The sequence below is a fragment of the Barbatula barbatula genome (assembly GCF_947034865.1).
Source record: "Barbatula barbatula genome assembly, chromosome: 19".
Taxonomy (NCBI): Eukaryota; Metazoa; Chordata; class Actinopteri; order Cypriniformes; family Nemacheilidae; genus Barbatula; species Barbatula barbatula.
The window spans coordinates 11081179-11102829 of record NC_136782.1 but is presented as its reverse complement, the minus strand read 5'-3'; the positions used below and the strand labels follow the sequence as shown (position 1 = coordinate 11102829).

Here is a 21651-nt window from a genome sequence, read left to right as displayed (position 1 = left end):
TAGCAGAAGGTTATAAAGTTCACGGGCATTGACATGAGTATGCACACTGAAGCCTTTGATGGTGTTCTCGTGACCCCAGTGTCTTCACCATGCAGGTGGTCTGCCAGTTATTAGCTTGTGACCAATCTCTCTTCTTCTTCATGAGTGATGAGGAGATAAGCATACCAGAGGTTCACAGATTACATTATTGTGTGCAAAATCATACAGTATTTGGCATAGTATGGACAAGTGTTTGTAGGATGTGTGGTTTGCTATATTTTAAATACCACTTTCAGAAAGTTACAGAAATATGTCTGCTCCTTCACAATTCAAATAGTGTGTTTAGAACTAAACGTTATGTAATTTCCAAGTCTTAATTACAATACACGGGAGAAGTGCTGGCCACACAATTCTGTTCTGAGTCATATTCTAGAGCCTATAGCCAATTTTCACGTTCCTCTAGTTTGTAACATTTTAGTGGCAAGTTCTTAGAATGGAAAAATCCACTTCCATCACAGTGTCTAACCGTAGCCATAATCATAGACTCACAGACATGTCAGGATTCCTTATCTGCCCCTCAATTTTCTGTCTATGCTGCGACACGCATGTGGGGACTGATCCTGCACATTTGTGTTTTCTCCGAAGATGAGCATCTGTGGATATAAAACAAAGGGAATGTGATCCCAGATGTAGTGCAAAATGAGTTCAGCGACGGCAAACAGCTGATAAGAATTCAGCCTGGCATTTCTTTAGTACTGCAAGCTTTATGTAACTGGTAACACATGGATAGCATTTATATAGCTTGTAGTGTGTGTGTGTGTGTGTGTGTGTGTGTGTGTGTGTGTGTGTGTGTGTGCTGCATATGACTGCATTTTTTCAACGTTTAAAATAATTCATTAATGTTTCAATTATCATCTGCTTTAACATGATTTAAAGCAACAGTTTAGCCAAAAAAAGATAATTCTGTCCTTTTTTATTTCATTTTGTTGACTACCATTTTATTTTGTCCTACTGCTGTATGGTAATCAATGGTGTTCATCAGAACAAGGAAATGTATGCAGATTTGGAACAACTCGAGGATGAGTAAATGAAGAGTTTTATTTTGGGTGAAATGTCCCTTTAATAAGAATGGTTGAAGGGAAAAATGTAAAACTTTTTGGGCCCACTGTGTATAACCATAGGCTCTGTTTAGCTACATAAGCAACAATTTGTATGTCGTTGTGAATCAGCATGAACGCATATACAGTGCATACTGACATTTTGAAACACTACCTGACTCCATTGCTTTAGTTTACACGCTTTCCTCCATTTCTAACCAACCAATGATGGTGGTGGTGAGTGGCGAACACCAAAGAGATAGCAGGTAACTGCACTGTGTGTGATGGAGAAAACATCAGAGCGTGGTGCTCACCACCAGGTGGAAGTCTCCGAGCAAGCAGCTGGCAGAAGAAGATACCAGCTAGAAGGGAAAAAAACGTTCATCATCTCCCCCTTCTCTCCCTGTATGTTTCCCCCCAACAGGAATTCCGCTGATGAATAATCCACAGCGCCTGAAGGCCGGAACCAGAAAGCTGTTATTAGCCTTCAGCAGGAAGGACTCGCTTAAAGCGTCTTCACCACATTTCCTTACTCTCTTATAAACTAATTATGATTTTCGGCTCCTTCAGCGTTTCCCGAGCACACAGAAAATCAATTTAGAAGAAAATCCTTTAAACAAGCTCCAGCAGTAGATAGTAAATCATAGCGGGAATGTTTCACATGCGGTGAAACCTCTACATTCCAAAAGTGCCATCACATCGCTCTGTTCAGAGGTTTATCAGACAGGAATTCATGATCTCCTTTCAGCACAGGACTCTCCTTAGAGGCACATATATTCGGAGGATACGTTGTTGAGGATAACATTTAAAAATATATATATTTCAAGGAATTCATTATGAGTAGTTAAGCTTTGAAAAAATTCACCTTAGTCCAAATTACATTAAGAAATCTCTTTCGAAACCATCCAAATTCTCACTTTTGCTCAAGATCTCCATGAGTACGAACGTATGATTTGTTAATTTACACTGTTATATGTGGGCTAGGGTTTGGAGAGAGTGAGCGACCATGCCTTAAGCCAACCGCATCTCTCCATCCTTTTCCACTGCACTCTTCGAGCAGGGTGCACCGATGATCCACTGTGTCTATGTCATGTGATATACAAGTGGAGCAGTGTGATTGATGGGTAACTTTACTTTATTTTGGGAATTTTTACTGATTTATATATATAGTGATTTTCCTCTTATTTTTGTATTGGTTTGCTGTGTTTTTCTTGATGTTTGTGGTTGATTGGTTTATTATATTGTTTGCTGTGATTGCTGGACATTTAATAGTACTGTTTCCCTCTATCACAAACTGTAACGATCAACACTGATTGACACACCTGAAAACCCTGATCATGCAGCGATTTCATTGGCCAGCTGATCAGACCATTCCAAATAAATAGGAGGCTAGATCTCTTACCACGGGGGGGAAAAACGCTCTGGACGGACGGATGTGCTGAGTGCTGCTGTGGACTGGCTTGGCAATTGTATTCTCCCTCAGCGTTGTGGCTGACTGGAAAACCTGTGCTTTGGTGGAGCTGACTCACAGAGCTCACAGTGTCAACGCTCACAAAACCTCAGGCTAAAGGGAAGTGGTCTTTTCTCCCACACTGATGTGTGTATTGTTTTTAGTATTGAGCTGAAGACCCATTCTAGTTGTTGCTTATTTTTGTGAAGGTGCCAGGTCCGGTGGAGCAGCAGATACGGCATGATTGTTGATGGACCCACGTGAAGTGCAAGGAAGCAACAACACGTTATCTATTCAAAGCCCTGTTGACAGAGGAAACACTGAGCTAAATCCACTGGACGGGACTGGATTTGGGTATTGTTCACCCTGGGACAGAACATTGGACAAACCCTGATTTTATTGTTTCCCTGGGTCTTTGAGATGTCATTTTAAGATTGTCATTTTAAAGTTAACTTATAAAAATAATAAACACTATTTATATATATATTTCTTGTGTCGTTCTCGCTGTGTTGGTGTGGCCGGAAGTCTAAATTTGATTTATATTTAACAGACTTTTAATCTGTTACATAAGTGGCGTAGTCGGCAGGGTATTTCCTTTTCCACACCACACAGTGTAGAATGGCAGATGAAAATGAAGGACAGCCTGAACGCCCAGAGTGTAGTGTGTCACAAGGTACTGGGGCCAGGCCGGAAAATGTTCCACGTAGTCAGCCTGTGATAAATGCAATGATGATGCCTTGGTTCATGGGGGTCCCATGGATCCCAAGGTTTAATGGTGACTCAAGCAAAATTTGTTTTTCTGAATGGAGCGGGCAGGTACAGGCTATGCTGAGGGCACAAGGGTTAAATGAGGAACAGAAAATTGACTTCATATATGGGGCACTTGAGGGTGAGGCAAAAAGAGAGATGAGGCTACTGAATCCAACCAGACAATTAACAAGTATAGACATGTTAAGAGAGTTAAAGAGGCTGTATGGGCGTATAACACCAGTAGCCCAGCTCCGGGCACAATTCTTTAAATGTCACCAACAGGAAGAGGAAACTGTTTCTGCTTTCATTCTCCGTCTCCGAGAATTATTCTCCACATGGAAGGAGCAGGAACCAATGGGCTCTGCCCAGGATGAGATGACGATTAGGGACCAGCTTGTCCTGGGTTTGAGGCCTGGTGTGGTGCAACAGGAACTTCAGAGGCAGGTGCGTAGAAAACCTACATTGTCCTTTGCTGAAGTGTGCAGCGAAGTGAGAGCATTGGAAGCTGAGCTGAAGATGGAGCCCGTCAGTGCCTCCCGTATCTCTGTGTCACAGCTGAATCCATCCATGGTTGCACCTAGCCTAGAAGAGTGGAGGGAGACTGTAAGAGCCGAAGTCAGAAAAGAAATTACAGACCAACTTTCTTCTCTTAAAGAAATTTTAACGGACGAGATTAAACGCCAACTCTCTCCACAGACTATGGTGCATAGAGACCCACCCTTATCCCCTAGAGGGGTTGCTCGCGAAGACCGCTATGCTGCTTCCCCCAGGCGTCACCAGACTTCGGAGTGGGATGACCGGGGCAGACCAATCTGCAGAGGCTGTGGGAAAGCTGGTCACATCCAGAGGTACTGTCAACAGGGGAGGAGACAGTTAAACTGACAGCCCCAACCACTGAGAGCCAGGTGGTTGGGGAGGGGGACCAGGGAAACCAAATGAATAAACCATCCCTGGTGGGAACGTGTCCAGGGGTTGAAGTTGTTGTTGCAGGAGTTAAATTGCCCTGCTTGCTTGATACAGGCTCACAAGTTACGTTGTTTAGTGAAACTTTCTTTCAGAAATGGCTGAGTGGAGAGCAGAAGCAAAATCCACAAGATCTGCACTGGCTTTCTCTTAAAGCAGCTAATGGACTACAGATCCCATATACTGGCTACGCCATCTTGGATTTCTCAGTGGGAGGAGTCACAGTGCCGGGTAAAGGGGTTATCATTGTAAAGGATGAGTGCCTGAGTCCTGAAAGAGGTATCCTAGGGATGAATGTTATTTCACATTGCTGGAAAGAGCTGTTTCAGGGAGTCCACCCTGGCCTGACTGTCTTTGGTACAACTATGTCGTGTGAAGCAAAGGGGGAGTGGGAGCGTGCTTTTGCATTCTGTCAAAAGGTTTCACAGGACGAATCTGATGGACATATTGGAGTGGCCAGGTTAACCCGCCAAGACCCAGTCTATTTGCCTCCTAACAGTGAGGTGGTACTGTGGACACACCTTTATGGTGCAGAAACCAGGTCGGACATTTGTGCTTTGGTGGAGGGCACAGAAAGAGATGACGAGTGGCAGGTGGCTAGGACTGTTACTACTGTGGTGAAAGGACGCCTCCCTATAAGGGTACGTAACCTCAATCCTTACCCCATATTGATACCTCAACGCCGCCCCCTTGCTAATGTCTTCCAGGTTGATCCAAGGCAGATTCGAGGGGAAAAGGTCCTTGTGTTGAAGACCTTGGATCCAGGGGTGGTGGAAGTGGATGTCCAGACTAACCACATCAGTACCAAAGACCAGCACCCAGTCAGCCTGCTGAAAGGTGATGGCTTAACAATAGATCAGCAACGGAAGATGGATTTGCTGTTACAGCGATGGAGAGACATCTTTGCAGCAGGCGATGATGACTTTGGCCAGACCAGCGCAGTCCTCCACTCCATACCTACAGGTTCTGCACCTCCCAGCAGGGAGCGCTATAGACCAGTTCCACCAAGCCTTTACCCTGAATTGAGGGAACTCCTGCAAAATATGCTGGATAATGATGTCGTGAAGGAAAGCTCCAGCCCTTGGGCAGCACCGATTGTCCTTGTGAAGAAAAAGGATGGATCCTGGCGCTTTTGCGTGGACTACAGGAAACTGAATGCCCTAACCCACAAAGATGCCTATCCCTTGCCAAGGATAGAAGAGTCCCTCACCAGTCTCAAGCAAGCTGCTTGGTATTCTACCCTTGACCTGGCCAGTGGATATTGGCAAGTAGATGTGGACCCGAAGGACCGAGAGAAGACTGCATTTACTACACCCCTGGGCTTGTATGAGTTCCAGAGGATGCCTTTTGGTCTCTGTAATGCACCTGCAACTTTTCAACGCCTGATGCAGCGGTGCCTGGGCGGGCAGGTCCACGACTCACTCCTGATCTACTTAGATGATGTTGTTGTATACTCCCCAGATTTCGACACCCACATTAATCACCTGGAGCAGGTTTTTAAGAAGCTGGCCGCCCATGGCTTAAAGTTGCAGCCCCATAAATGCAGCCTGTTCCAGAGGAAGGTCACCTACCTCGGCCATGTTATCTCGGGTGAAGGAATATCCACAGATCCGGAAAAGACAGTAGTTGTTGAGAACTGGCCCATCCCCTCCACTATTAAGCAGGTACGATCATTCCTTGGGTTTGTGGGGTACTACAGAAGATTTGTGAAAGGTTTCTCTAAAATAGCAGCACCCCTGAATGCTCTCCTAGTAGGTTCTGCTAGTATGCGGAGAGGAAATGCTGCCATTGACTGGACCCCAGACTGCCAGATGGCATTTGATTCTTTGAAGACTTCTCTGGTGAGTGCACCAATCTTGGCATATGCAGACTTCTCAAAACCCTTTCATCTTTACACTGATGCCAGTCTGGGAGGTTTGGGGGCTGTGTTAGCACAGCTACAAGATGGCAGAGAGAGGGTTGTAGCTTATGCTAGCAGGAGCCTTAGCCCCACCGAGAGGAACGACCAAAACTACAGTTCTTTTAAACTGGAGTTCCTAGCCCTTAAATGGGCTGTCACCGAAAAGTTTAAAGACTATTTGTGGGGAAATAAATTTCTGGCCTTTACAGATAATAACCCCCTGGTCCACCTGAACACTGCACACTTGGGGGCAACAGAACAGCGGTGGGCAGCACAGCTAGCGAATTTTGACTTTGAACTTAAGTATCGCCCTGGTGCTTCCAATCGTAATGCTGATGTTTTGTCCAGGTTACCGCAGGAAACAGGATCTGACCGACTGGCCCAAGTGGAGATGGCCGTGGTGGAGTCAGAAGCCTGTACAGAAGCCAAGACTTGGAAAGATTTGCAGGAGAAAGACCCGACGGTGGCCCAAATTAAGGGTTGGGTGGTTGGAAATCATTTTCCAGGAGCTGAGGAGCGGAGAGCGTGCCTGCCTGCGACAAAACGTCTCTTAAGGGAATGGAGTCGACTACACATCCAGGAGGGTGTGTTACAGCGGAGGGCCCAAGAGCGACATACCAGGTCGAGCCTCAACCAAATAGTGGTTCCCTCAGACAAGACTCATGAGTTGTGGGAGAAGTATCACAATGCCTCAGGCCACATGGGAACAGCCAAGATTGAGGGCTTGTTGAGAAAAACCTTTTACTGGCCCGGGCTGGGTGCGGACTTACGAGAATGGGCATCCAAATGTGCAATTTGCACTCAACAGAAAAGAGGACCAGAGGTAAGGGCACCCTTGGTGCCTATTTTTGTATCATACCCTTTGGAAACAGTTTCAATTGACTACTTGTCCCTTGGTAGGCATGGAGACACTTATCCTTACCTGTTGGTAATAACTGACCTTTTCTCAAAGTACGGATGGGCTGTCCCTACAAAAGACCAGACAGCAGCCACAACGACACGTGCCCTTTGGCGCCACCTCATCCAGCCATGGGGATGTCCAGAACGAATCCTCTCGGATCAAGGAGCAGCCTTTGAGTCAACCATGGTGGCACAGCTGTGCAGTCTGTATGGGTGTGTCAAAGTCCGAACCACACCCTACAGGCCCCAAGGAAATGGGGCCTGCGAAAGGTTTAACAAGACTGTTCTGTCTCTTTTAGGAACATTGAGTCCAGAAGACCAACTGAGGTGGCCAGATCACTTGCCGACTCTTTTGCAGATGTATAACAACACCCCTCACGAGACCACTGGACTGACCCCACACTTTGTCATGTTTGGCCGACACGCCCGCCTGCCCGTGGAAACTGCTGTCAGTGCGCCACCACTGACCCAAAGACAGGACTTGGAAGGTTGGGTTCGCCAGCATAACCAGACTCTACAGAGAGTCTACAGACAGGTGGCAGCAAAAACAAGAGAAAGCAGAATGCGGGACAAGGTCAGGTATGATCAGAAAACAAAGAACCTCCCCTTGTTGCCCGGAGAGCGTGTGCTTTTGCGCAACTTCCGTCGCAGAGAACAAGGGAAATTGGCACCACACTGGCAGCCCCAACTCTACGTGGTTATTGACCAACTGCGTCCAGGTATGCCCGTTTTTCAGATCAAGCCTGAAGGAAAAGAAGGCCCCATCAGGACAATTCATCGTAATCACTTAAGGCTTTGCCTTTTCAACCCCCCTGAGGAGCCTCAACAAGCCCCAGAGACAGAAACTGTGAACCCCAATTATTTGAATGCCTGGCGTCCTGGGCCTCTTTTGCCATTAACCCTGGTGCCCATAGCATGTGCCCCTCCTGCAGTTCCAATGGAAGATGACCCAGTAGCGCCTATTGTGGGACCTGAGCCAGGAGATGGATCACCCCTGCGTAGGTCCCAGAGACAAAATAGGGGTAGGCCCCCGGACAGGTATGGACACTGACTTTGTCGGGACGACAACTGTTAAAGGGGGGAGGAGTGTCATGTGATATACAAGTGGAGCAGTGTGATTGATGGGTAACTTTACTTTATTTTGGGAATTTTTACTGATTTATATATATAGTGATTTTCCTCTTATTTTTGTATTGGTTTGCTGTGTTTTTCTTGATGTTTGTGGTTGATTGGTTTATTATATTGTTTGCTGTGATTGCTGGACATTTAATAGTACTGTTTCCCTCTATCACAAACTGTAACGATCAACACTGATTGACACACCTGAAAACCCTGATCATGCAGCGATTTCATTGGCCAGCTGATCAGACCATTCCAAATAAATAGGAGGCTAGATCTCTTACCACGGGGGGGAAAAACGCTCTGGACGGACGGATGTGCTGAGTGCTGCTGTGGACTGGCTTGGCAATTGTATTCTCCCTCAGCGTTGTGGCTGACTGGAAAACCTGTGCTTTGGTGGAGCTGACTCACAGAGCTCACAGTGTCAACGCTCACAAAACCTCAGGCTAAAGGGAAGTGGTCTTTTCTCCCACACTGATGTGTGTATTGTTTTTAGTATTGAGCTGAAGACCCATTCTAGTTGTTGCTTATTTTTGTGAAGGTGCCAGGTCCGGTGGAGCAGCAGATACGGCATGATTGTTGATGGACCCACGTGAAGTGCAAGGAAGCAACAACACGTTATCTATTCAAAGCCCTGTTGACAGAGGAAACACTGAGCTAAATCCACTGGACGGGACTGGATTTGGGTATTGTTCACCCTGGGACAGAACATTGGACAAACCCTGATTTTATTGTTTCCCTGGGTCTTTGAGATGTCATTTTAAGATTGTCATTTTAAAGTTAACTTATAAAAATAATAAACACTATTTATATATATATTTCTTGTGTCGTTCTCGCTGTGTTGGTGTGGCCGGAAGTCTAAATTTGATTTATATTTAACAGACTTTTAATCTGTTACATATACCATTTGAAAGGGAAAGTCTGAGCATGCCAAAGAGCGAACAATACCAGCCTTTGTGCTTCTGTCGGAAAGTATGGTGTTTCCTTCGTTGTTGGGTCTGGAAACAGAAACAGACTCAAAAATCTGAATCAGATACTAAAAGAGATAAATAATTAATTGCTACTCAGATGAGCTCGAAATGAGCTTTGATGGGTAAAGCGGCATGTGGCAATAACAGAGTTTTGGAATCTGATCAAAACAAAGCTCAATCTGTCTGATCTTCTGTCTGTCTGGATTTGATAGTCATTCTTTGTGTGTATCCCAGATGTCCTACATACAGTTCCATTATTACTTATTAGCGCATGAGTTAGGTTTGCTTTAGCTTGTTAGACTCCCTCTCAGACGCTTGTCAACTTTCCTTTCTGCTGCTATTCTTTTCTTCTTATAAAGCTGCATCCTTTTTGACCAGCGCACCGACATCTGTAATCAGAGGTGTAGCCAACAGGCAGGAATGCAGAGTTTAGCTCAGAGCGGCATGTACAGACAGGTCTGCTTTGTTGTGAATGGGAGCAGGTATCCTTTCTGCTCCAAATAAAGACGTGAGGGGGCTCGAGGAAAGACACAGAAAATAACACGGTTACATTTCAAGGCACCTTGATTTGCTAATGCGTAGATAGCACCTTTATTTTGTGATCAGAAATGGAGGCATTGTGTTTGTTGGACAACTGGCAAAAGGTAAATTTGTGTCATTTAAGTTTTTCATGTCTACTACATTAAAAATAGTCTCATATTTGTATTCTTGATGGATGGTTGCTTTCTCTGCCAGCTGGCAGTAAATATTTTAAGGATTTGGATGTACAAGCAACTTATTTTATAGTCATTTGACTTTGTTTTTGGTGGTCCATGACATGCATGACTTGCAATGATGAGATTTGTGTGACATTTAATTAAATGTGTTATTACCACAGAGCAATTCAAACTCTCACATCCTCAAGAAAAATGGGTTTTTGTTTCTCACAACAAAAGTGCTATCATCAAGTCTCAGTTATTTCCTCGGATTATGCAGTTATGAGTTTGGGTTTCATAAAATTATTTTGAACACAATCCAGTTTCTAGAGCCGTGTTGAGTGTGTAGTAGAAGTTATGATATGAAAACTTTGCCTAAAACTAAAATATAAATAAACTCTAAAACTGTAAAAAAAAATAAGTTAAAGAAACAAACCACTAATCGTCAGTAGTGAAACAGACAGTTCACCAAAAAATTTAATATCTGTCATCATTTACTCACCCTTGAGTATTTCATCAAAATATCTTTCTTTGTTTTCATCATAACAAATAAATGTATACAGATTTGGAACAACTCGAGGTTAATAAATGATTACACAATTGTCATTTTTGGGTGAACCGTTGAAAACTTAAAATGGAAAGTAATAGTAAGTTCACAGCCAATTTCATTGTATTTAAAAATTAAAGCAACACATTTTTTCAGTGTACAGGTAAATACAAATATAGCCATTTTGGATTGAACATTTAGTTCGTGTTAAAGACAGGGCGGTGAGTAAGAACAGGAATGTTTGGGGCAGAAAGGTCTATGTGTGTGTTAGCGGACTGACGCTAAAGTTAGCTTGAGTTAGGGAATTTGGCCAACGGGTTTAATCCACGTTATCTGTTTGCAAATGCCTTTTCTGTGAGTACAGACTCTATTCATCAGGCCAGTGAGTCGGCTGTGGATGCAGACGGGGGAATGCCAGAGGCTGAATGTCTCCCACTCACACCATTATGTGTAGATTGTTGACTGGCTCAGTTGTTATCTACAGAACAGGACATCAGTCAGCAACAAATATACACACTTACGTAAAAGTCTGTAGAGTGGCCCCAAAATATATTTGAAAGATATGCAATGCTTAAATGTGTAAGAATGTAACTAAGTTACTTTTGATACGATTTTCACATTTCAATTTAAAAAATCTTAGGACCACTTTACATTATCAAACTGTGAAACATGTTAAACAAATACAGTATGTCTGATATCTTTGTCATGTTATACTGTTTATATAATTCTTTAAATGTGTGTTTGTTTCTCACAGGACTCTCATGTCCCAGAGCGAGTAAGGGACGACACACTGGTCATGGATAACCTGAACCGAAATCTTACCGGTGGGAACAAGTCTCACCAGGTGCTCCAGGTGAGATAAAAACGTTCAACAGAAAGATTTACGCTTTTTTCAATTCACTTCATTTACCGTTTGTTTGGCAGCAAGATGTTAATTCACGATTTTGTGCAACACAGCATCTGCTGTTATTCTACATTCAGTACGGAAGCTTTCGTCTGGCAGACCATGTTAAGTGGTTGTGAAATTAGGTCTTAGGCAAAGTGTGAAACATGCCCTGAGAGAATCATTAGCATCATTGCCTACTGATCTAAACTGTCTACCACATCTCTCTCCCTCTTCTAATGGGGGTAACCTATAGAGGGCATGTTGATGTTTTTAAAACAGAATGATCCTCTCTCACTCAAATCCTATAAGAGTTGCCTTAACCCATTAGACTAATTGCATCCTTCTAATCTTGTTAAAGCCATCAGGAATATCTTAAAGCCAGCAATATACTAGAGCCCGAGGAGGTAATATTGTCTTAAATTGATGTTTGGAGAGGTGGACTGGTTGGCAATTATCTGTAGAGCTGTATGTTGAAAATATAGTAAAATAAGACCTATACAAAATGATATCCAGTGCACATTTACACTACTGTTATGAATGTGCCTTGAGCCAAAAAACGCAATCAAAATAAAGTGATGGATTCAGCTAATTTCGCTTGAAAAGAGGATGTCATTGCATGATAGGGGAATAAGAGGGTACAGTCTCCCAGTCATTACCAGTCGCACTGTTGCCATGACAACATTCCCCTGCTGAGCTTTTAAGTTTTCACAGAGGTCTACGCTCAAGATGAGGGAAGACACTACTCTTACCAGGGTGCAATGGATTTGCAAGATCAAGACTCAACCACTTACAAAGTAGTGTAGTATTTTGGAACTTCACATTGATATAATATGTTATAGTGACAGTTCACCCAAAAATAAAACTTCTTTCATCATTTTACTCGCCCTCTTGTCATTTCTAACCTGTATGATTTTCTATCTTCTGCAGAACACAAAAGAAGATATTTTGAAGAAAGTTGGTAAACGAACAGCACTGGCCCCCATTCACTTCTAGTGTGGACACAAAACCATCGAAAGTGAAAGGGGGCCAGTTAACAGCATTCTTCAAATTATCACTTTAAATAATTGTGGCCAGTTTTAAATTCTGTATGAGATGACTCTTAGCATTTCTATGTACTTCAACGGCAGTTTTAAGGCAAGAAGCAACATTAACATTTAAAGGGTATGTTTTGGTTTCTTAGAGCAATCCACTGGATTTGATCGAGACTGGGAAAGGGCTCAAAGTCCAGGCAGAGCGCCCCCATTTGGTCAGTCTGGGAAGTGGCCGTCTCAGCACAGCCATCACACTGTTGACCTTGCCTGAAGGTAAGACACTACAGTGGACCTAAAGGCATGCAATGGTCTTTAAATATTTGCAATAAATGTATTGCCCAAACTCAGAAATGTTTATTATTAGGTAATCGTTTGCGGAAGAAACACAATTTTTATAAATACAAATAATGTCAACACATGCTCAGATCCCCGGCATCATCTCAGTATTGTGAAGTTAATTACCCGGCCCAAAGCCTATAGCAGCAGGGGACCTTTTAAAGCACCCTGTCCTAATTAAAGAAGCCCCAACCCCACCCGCCATCACCCATACTTACTTTTTCTGACATTGACAAGCCGTTCAAACTAGTGTCTCCTTTAAAAATGACGTCTTCTCCGGAGACAAATCGAATTTTCTGAAAAAATGTCCTTTCTGTGAAAAGGACTTTTATTTTCAGGTAAACTGTACCTTTAAATTCAGATGTTTTACACAGATAAAATGGGAATGCTTTATTAAATGTTTCTGTCAATAAAGTTTTTTGAATCTTAAATCTTTTTTTTTTTCGAGCTCCTCTCAGGGGCTCTGGGTTTTATATTGAGCTTGATAACAGGTAAGTGTAGACGGGGGCGATGGAAAAAGGGGGGTTGGGAATGTGGTTCTTTTTACACCGTGTCTACACTCGACGCCGTGTGGTTTGATGCGATGCCACACACAGTTTGCTCAATTGGGAATGTTGCGTCTCTCCACATCCAGTGTGGACAAAATGTAAAATTATAATGGGTTCTAATGCGTTATGTTGTCTTTTGTCATGCCGCACCACCTCCGATGTAGACACAGTGTTATAGACAAAAAGCAGGTCGACATAAATTAATAATGTTATAAATATCTCACATACAAATTTAAGAAAATACCTGCTGGTGGTTCTGAAAAGTTTTTTACAGTATGTGGGGAAACTAATCTCTCCCTTCGGACATTGTGCAGGCCTTGTTGTATACCTAACGTAACAACACTCTTTTGGTTTTAATGGCTTTGCTTTCCTAAACCGACTAATTTTACGACCTGAAACTTCAATCGGGACGTTGTGTTTGGCAAATAATCTCAAAAACTCAACATCCTGTGGGGGTTGTTTGTCTAGGCCACACCACTCTTGGTCATGGAGCTATGGACATCAACATCCAGGGTCCAGGGATTGCAGCTCAACATTGCTTTATAGAGAACAAGGCTGGAATCATTACCCTGCACCCCTGTGGAAACCAGTGTAGCATAGACGGACTTCCTGTCAGCAAACCTGTTCGTCTGTCTCAAGGTACAGAACCCTTATGATATTGTTAACAAAGTAATGTTCTCATTGTTGTTTTTGTTGTGTCTATTATTTATTCTCATAAGTAAAATAATTAAGGCCACCTTATTTGCTTTTGTCTTTGATTGGTTCATATTAAAATCAAACAGAGCCAGATGTTTTCTCCACATTTTTATAATGGGATGCGAGCTGTTTTAAAATATTCCCTATATGATCAGCATCAACCACACCAAAAATACACACACGCTTTCTTATTTATTTGTGCATTTGGCAGACACTTGTATCCAAAGCGTACTATAGATTTGCATTATTTCTAAGCGCATAATCATGTTGCTATCTCTATGAAGACTACTCAATGTACCCAAACTAAAAGAAAGTACCCATCTCTTTTGTTGTCTTTGTCCTAGTGAAGAATTTGACTAAACAGGTCGGGGGAGGGGTGTGTTTAGGGGAAATCTTCATTGTGTGAGCTTCACCGTTGTTAAATTATTTTCGTAAAACATGAATTGCAATAATGCGGAAAAGTGGCTAGTTTAATGTGGTGTGTTTTACTTATTACCTGTCGTTATTACAATCATAAAAGTGCAATAACCTGTGGAAAGACGTAACAGTTGAAACCGAAACCCTACTTGCCCCCCTGACACGCTGAGATTGGAGGCTCTGACTCAGGGGTGAGCGATTACACCTCCTCCTCCTCCTCACCATCCCTTATCTGAGGGAAATGAGTCGCACCACTGAGGGAGAGACAGCTGTTCAACTTTACCACCCATCACCAAGAGCGCGTGCAGGGGTTCAATCTTAACACTACAGTGAGTCCGGATACAATACAACTCCTCTGGGTTTCAGTTTTTCAATGGACCGGATTACATTTCTGTGACTGAAGATCGATTGTAGCGGAATTCACGGACATGACGTGCAGTGGACACATATTGTTCGTTTTTTTACGTTTATGACTGTATAAAAACGAGATGAAGTATGGGATATAATTGACGGATACGTCAAGAACAAAGGATTTAACGTTACCGGGACAAAACGAATCCATCCGCGTTCGCTTCAGCTGTAATTTCCCGATATAAAAAAACACGTGCTCTCCCATTTAAAGGGACCGATACAATGTTACCTGCGGATGAGACGGGGAAGTTGACCATTTGGATTTGAAAGTAAGTGTACGAGTACGCAGTCAACACGTTTTACTACTTTTTTAAACGTTAAACACAGATCACATCGTATTTTGTTTTTGTTTTCTGTTATATATTCCAAGTAGATATCGGCGAATGCGTTGCGCGTTGTATAGAAACACCATGCGTTATTCAAATGTTAATTTAACATTCAGATCATTTGCATAGTAATGCTGCTTGTATTCAAATAAGGTCTATAAAGGCAACATCGTTGCTGACAGCAGGTCTCGTGTGGGTCTTATGTAGCTATATAGACGAGGTCCTTTCCGATTATGGAAGTAAGTAACATCTTTCGTTTCAATAAATTATGCCAGGAGACAATTTTAAGACTGAAACATGAATTAGAACGCGTTATAAAGAGATTATATACATGCATACAGGGAAAGAGGTCCATGTGCACCAATTGACAACTGCATATGAAGAAAACAAAATAACTTAAATGTACCACATTATATGTATACACAGGGAGAATCACCAATCATAAACTGTTTCGCTTCTTGCAGACAGACGTTTCCTCCATGTTGGCAGGGCTATGGTCGGGTGTATAATGTTACACTTCTATTTCTGGTCAATGTGACCCAAGAGTGCTGCTAATCCTGTTTCTATGCAGCCCTTCCTCATTCTCCACACACTGTTTGCTCAGTCTGACTATCCACACAGAGCTTTTATTTGTCCAAAATGTGTGCAGAGGACCGCTGCTGATAAAGAGATAAGGTGTTTTTTGGTGCGCCTGTCACCATGTTTATACTTAACCTACACTTAACAGTGTGTAGGGTCCCTGCCGAACTGAATTTAGATCTGTCTGCACAAGACTCCCAAAGTGGAGACATGAGTTGACACTTTGACACTGTTTCTTTGGAAGCTGCATTCTAAGTTGATTAGTAATTGTAGTAAGGCATTAACTACATCAATATATAACCCAGTTTATGTAATAATGTTTTGCATACAGACTAATTCTGTGGATGTGTATGCAAGAGGTCACCAAGTCATTTTTGATCCCATAGAGAAAATAACAGAAAAGACAGGTTTCAAAAGAGATCATGGTCGGCAAACGATGACATCATTTTCATTTCTGGTTAAACTAATCCTTCAAGCAGCATCTGTGAGCCACGGGGTACAAGTTAGATTTAATGAGTGTCTTGGTTTAGTTTCTCGACCTTTCCAAGTGCAGTTAAACTTGATACCATGGCAACCGTTGCACACTCCTTTTGGCATCTCTTTGTCCTGACATCTTCTGTCTACTGTTCACATCTTTTTTTAAATTGGAATCCTTCAGGACCCATGACTCACCATTCTCAGTGTACTGCCAACTACTGATATCTTAAGAATAATGTCATCATTTATTGCAGTGTGTTTGGCACAAGTTCACTGGTCTTCTTACTACACGTGTATGAGATCTGTAGTGCTCTTTATGTGTAGTTTGGATGATAAATTAAGTGAATCATTCTTAAAAAAACATCCAAACATTAGCCCATAATCCGTTCTTTCGTCAAGGTTGAAATTAAAAACTGACTGTACACAGACAGGCCTTTGCTCTATGTCGGAGTCATTGGTGTCTCTTTAGGAAAGAATTTCAACCTTTGCCATTATTTCTGCGATGTACCACTGTATTTTGTTCCTGGGAAAGGTCACCTGGGTTTTGGTTCACGTGTGAGCAGATTTAGAAATATTGCATTTGAATGCATATTATTGCAAATTAAAGTTTAGTGTGTTATCTTTGAGGCTGTAATGCAAAATAAAAATGTGTCCAAAAAAGATGTAACCGAATACAGATTTTTGCCAGTCAGTTGGTCTATGTTTCAACCAGAGAGCAATACGCTATCATGTAGCAACAAATGATTCATGGCTGTTACATAACCCAAAAAAGTAACTTTCCTGTCAACTCAGGAAAGCTAGCCATACATGAATCTATTGGGTCTTCAAATAAAAAATGGCCTTTAGGGTATTAAAGACCCTTGAGGTCTTTAAATGTTCTCTCATTTTTCAGCCTCCTTAAATAGTCATGCTATGCCCTTCAGTTCGAAATCACCTGAGAACTAACAAGTGAATTACTTTGGCACTGTTACACGTGCACTTTCGTTAATGAGTTTGGCTTCTCAAAGTGCGGTTACGGCTGTTTAGCGAAACGGTTCATCAGCGAACGGTGTGGAATCAATCTTACTGATTAATGTTGGTGAGGCGGGCCTTGCATGAGGAACAGCCACTTTCCCGCTGCTCTCCCCAGACTCACGCGTCTCTCTGCATTATTTGTCATTTACCGATGAGGCCTGTCTTCTTGAAAATGGCCTCATGAATTTGATCATACAATGGCTCTTAGTCATGGTTCAGTGTGAATGTCATCTATGACAAGGAGAGGTTATTTTGTGGCTTTGCCACACAGTTCTATACATTTGTTTGACTAATTTCAGCAGATAAAATAGTGATTATTGTGCTTATTCTTTTTGAAACATTGTGTTGAGAGTGTGAATCTTTTAGACATGATAGTAAGTGGTGTGGGGTAAAAAATTTAGTGAAAGCATGATCAGGCTGATGTTGTTTTGTAACATCTCCTTTACTGGCACCAAAAATATCTGTCAACTGTATCCATAATGTCTAGCATTAAGTGACTGTCTATAAACAGACACCAGGGGAAACACCTTCCATGTTATGCTAAGATTTTATTTATAGTTTAGCTTATCACTTTATGAAGTGAAGATCACAGCTTTTGCCAACTTGTCTCCATCTTTTAGCACCATCCTCATGATCTTGTTCCTAATGTACAAGATTTAGTGGCATAACGCAGGAAATATTTTACAAAAAATTCTGCACACGTTGTTAGAACATTCTTGTGTTCATCGCACATCAGCGATCATTCATAAAACGCCTTGATTCAAAATGTATGACGGTAGGAGCAAAGAGTGGATAAATAGATGCCCACCCCAGCTGGTGTGATTCTTGGCTCGTATATTTTCCCTCGTGTCTCGTAGTGTTGTCTGCGGTGCTAGATTACCCTCCACTTTACACCATAAATCTGCTTCCAAACGCTTCACTTAGCATTGTGGGTAAATTCATCAACCTCTATGGATGTGACCAAACTGAGGAATCGTAATGGCCTTTTGTAGGTTTAAAAAATATTAAAAGCAGTATTTTAACTTGTGTATATATATCACATTAACTTAAGATATTCTTCATGCTATAGGAATTTCTGACTTTTTAATTTCACTGTACTAATAGTCAGTTGATAATTTTCCTATGCCTGGACTGTTATTCAGAGCCATTACTGATGTTTCTTTAAAGAAACACAGATATTAGATTTCCCTTCACGAAACAGTAATATGTAAATATACTGGAAAATGCAATGCAATATATTAAACAATATATTTCTATATATCTAACCAATATTTTTCAGTATATGAGAAGCAGCAATTGCTTATGTATTATTCAATATATTGTAATAAGATAATATAGTATCAACTGGTATTATTCATTCAATACATTTTTAGATACATACGTGTTACGTCATTTGATATACTGACTGTTGATAGCCTATATATTTGTATAAGGGTTGACATCACATTACATCAACGACCCACTGAAAGATATAAAATACAGTACACATCGAAAACATCAGTACTGTTATTTCTTACAAATACTCCTGTGACAATACAGTAATCATTGTCACCAACAATTATCATACTCATGTGTCGTGGTGTACTCTGTAGTACTAAAAGAACACATTTTTACCACTAAGATACATGCTAAAAACTTCATGCCAGTGCCACTGTTATGGCACCAGTTAACATTGTGATAATATGTATTTGTGCTTCCCTGTTAGCTGTTATCTGCATGTGTATTGACTGATCTGCAGTCTGCTGTCGAACTGAAATGTGTTGCTAAGCTCTGCTGGGAATGGGAACCGCACGCTTTGCTAGTTTTCCTCATGGATGATCTGTGAAGCCCCGCTGTGAGCATGCAGGTTGAAGAAATGTATGATTTACCAAGCTGTGTTTTTCGGGGATAATGTCTGGGTTTTCCTGTACAGCTTTGCAGGTTATTTGCACCCACAACCAAGGATAAACCACACAGCACAATTAGTGCTTGGTAACATTTAGCAATTTCTTGTTTAAAAGTTTCTTGGATTAAAAGCATGATGCTTGTAAGACAATGCAGAAAGGTAGTAGTGTCGCCTTTGGGTTTGTAATTTGGAAAGGGAGACTGTTGTCAATAATGATTAATTCCCTCTAAAATTCTGGAACGCTCATAAAAATACACATTTAGGAATTGGAAAAACAACATCTGGCTCTGTTATTTCCAATAAAACAATTTATTGTTGAGTATGTTAACAGCTCTGTTTTTAAATTAAAAACACTAGTATCTATTTCTGTTTGACACATGTGCTTTGTGTTTAATTCATAGTTTGGATGACTTTGAAAGCGCTAGCAGAGCATGTTAAGACTCGGAGGATCCTCCAGACAAGTCGTTTTATAAAAACAAACACCAGTTAACTATCTCTGTTCAAACCTTCTATTCAGTATCCGATTTAAAGAATACATGCTTGAGCCTTGATATTTGAGAAGTTCACAGTTTACTTGAGCGGTTCAGAGTTTACTGTGCAGGCTTTTGTGTGCTTTAATCGTACCTGGTCCTGTCATAACCTGAAGGGTAATCAAATGTTCTGCCTCCTGTCTGGAACAAAAGGGCATATGGCACTCTGTATTCATCACACATCTGCTTGAGCTGGAAAGGTTTCCATGAGACCTTTACCTACCTTGAATAAATACGGTGTGAGGGACCAGATTAGTTTAGGCCTGTTTACATAGTGGGAGTCCTTTAATTTAAATGCTTTAGTGTTAACTTAAAAGGGATTATCATCATCATGTCATTCCAAATAATGTAATCTTGACTTTTCTTTGGACGTAAAGCACCAACTGTGTCACTTCTGTCAAAAAAGAAAGCAGATTTTAAAGACAAACATTTATTTATACGTATTTAGACATAAATATAGGCAAGTAGTAGTAGGAGTAAAAAATGACCTGTTTTGATTTTACATTGGCTACACAAGAGTCTAGCTTGTCTTTTCTTTCCCTCACTCAGCGAGCCATGAGTCTGAGGCGACAGCACAGTGTGAGATGTTCCTGCTTGTTCATGTAAAACGGGGGCAAACATTCCTTTCCCCTTCACTGTACCTCTGTCACACTGCAGTATTAAAATCCTATCCAACATTGAAAAATTCTTGCAAATGATCATTTGAACGTCTTTTTTCAAGCATTGGGGAACTATTTATATTATGTGAAGCATTTTATATTTTATCCACCATTTTCAGCTTTAGTAACAATGCTATTTTTTTGGTTTGTGTGCAGGCTGTATGCTGTGTTTCGGCCAGTCCGCCTTCTTCCGCTTCAATCACCCCGAGGAGGCTTTCCGAATGAAAAGCATGATGCCTGAAGGAGGACATACAGGCAGTGTGAAAAACCAGGCCCTCACAGGTAATGCAATATCCCACAGGAGAACACACCACCAATGTGGCAAGAATTATCTAACGCTTACCTCAGCACACGGAAGTGGCAGCGTCCACAAAGCCCGTGTTGTGTGTAGAACGTCATTTGTGTGGAAGACATGTTCCTGGAAATGTTCAGTGCATTTTTTATGTTGTGACTCGATACACATATTGAGATATCTGGCTTGTTTCTTACCGTTTTGTTTGTGGATGATATCTTGCATTTAAAGCATTATCAATGTATGCCATTTTCCATCAGTATAGTACAGTTTGGTTAGCTGAAGATATAAAATATATTTGAGTTTAATTAATACATTTAAATTTAGGGTAGTAGGCCTACTTTAAAGTGATAGTTCACCCAAGAATGAAGATTCTGTTATCATTTTGGCTACTCACTTGTCATTTCAAACTTATGACTTTCTGAGTGACACAGAACACAAAAGAAGATATTTTGAAGAATGTTGCTAACTGTTCGATTGCCATCTTGCTTAATAAAATTATTTTGTGTTCTGAGGAAAAAAGTCAGGAAAGAACCAATGCAGATCTACAATAATTAGAAGGGATTTCCATGCTTTCTTTTAAAAGAAGTAATTGAGTCAGATTTGGACATAAAGGGTGTAGTCACATGGCTGAATGGTGTGGTTTGTTTCAGTAGCAGAGGAGGGTGCTTCACAGGTGCGGCTGGGCATTACTGCCTTTTCATTCGAACCGTTAGCAACACAAGCCTCAGTTGCACCATGCATTTTTTATGAGGAGCTCATTCCTGTTGACTGAGCGCTCTATAGCTTCCGTTCCCATTGGAGCCAATGTTTTAACATTGTATTTACAACATGCATGGAGTTGTTTTCCTGACTTTTGCTGTTGTGTGGCAGAAACTGACAAATTTAGCATGCAAGCACAAGCTGGTTTAATGCGTTTTCTAAATTGGTAATATATTGCTACACTTTGAAAGACTTTCTTTTTGTTTATGGCATTCCTTTTGCACTCCCTTCCAGGATTTAATTGTAATGTCAAAATGACATTGTATTTAAAGAAAGTATGACCAGAGAACTCTATAGTTCAGATTTATAACACTAATGTATTACAGCATTTGGCTGTAGTTAGGCTCTCCGTGTGCTTTTGCCGTCTGTTATTTGTTCACAAACTGAGAATTTATAGGGGAAAAGAACCCCCTCACCCTCCGCTCCACACT

At 41.5% G+C, this 21651-nt stretch overlaps 1 protein-coding gene across 9 annotated transcripts in view; it reads left to right on the top strand.

Annotated features, from left to right (window-relative positions):
• The window catches only part of phldb1b (pleckstrin homology-like domain, family B, member 1b), a 59172-nt gene that overhangs the window by 5127 nt on the left and 32394 nt on the right, over positions 1-21651 (top strand). For 8 of the 9 annotated variants that reach the window (XM_079482067.1, XM_079482070.1, XM_079482068.1 and 5 more), the window contains exons 2-5: positions 11126-11224; positions 12438-12561; positions 13641-13811; positions 20323-20448. In XM_079482067.1, coding sequence (XP_079338193.1) covers positions 11168-11224; positions 12438-12561; positions 13641-13811; positions 20323-20448 — 478 coding nt within the window. In that variant the 5' untranslated portion in view covers positions 11126-11167. Of the gene's footprint in view, positions 1-11125; positions 11225-12437; positions 12562-13640; positions 13812-14863; positions 14966-20322; positions 20449-21651 lie in introns of those variants that run through there. The other variant, XM_079482071.1, reaches the window with a different exon arrangement.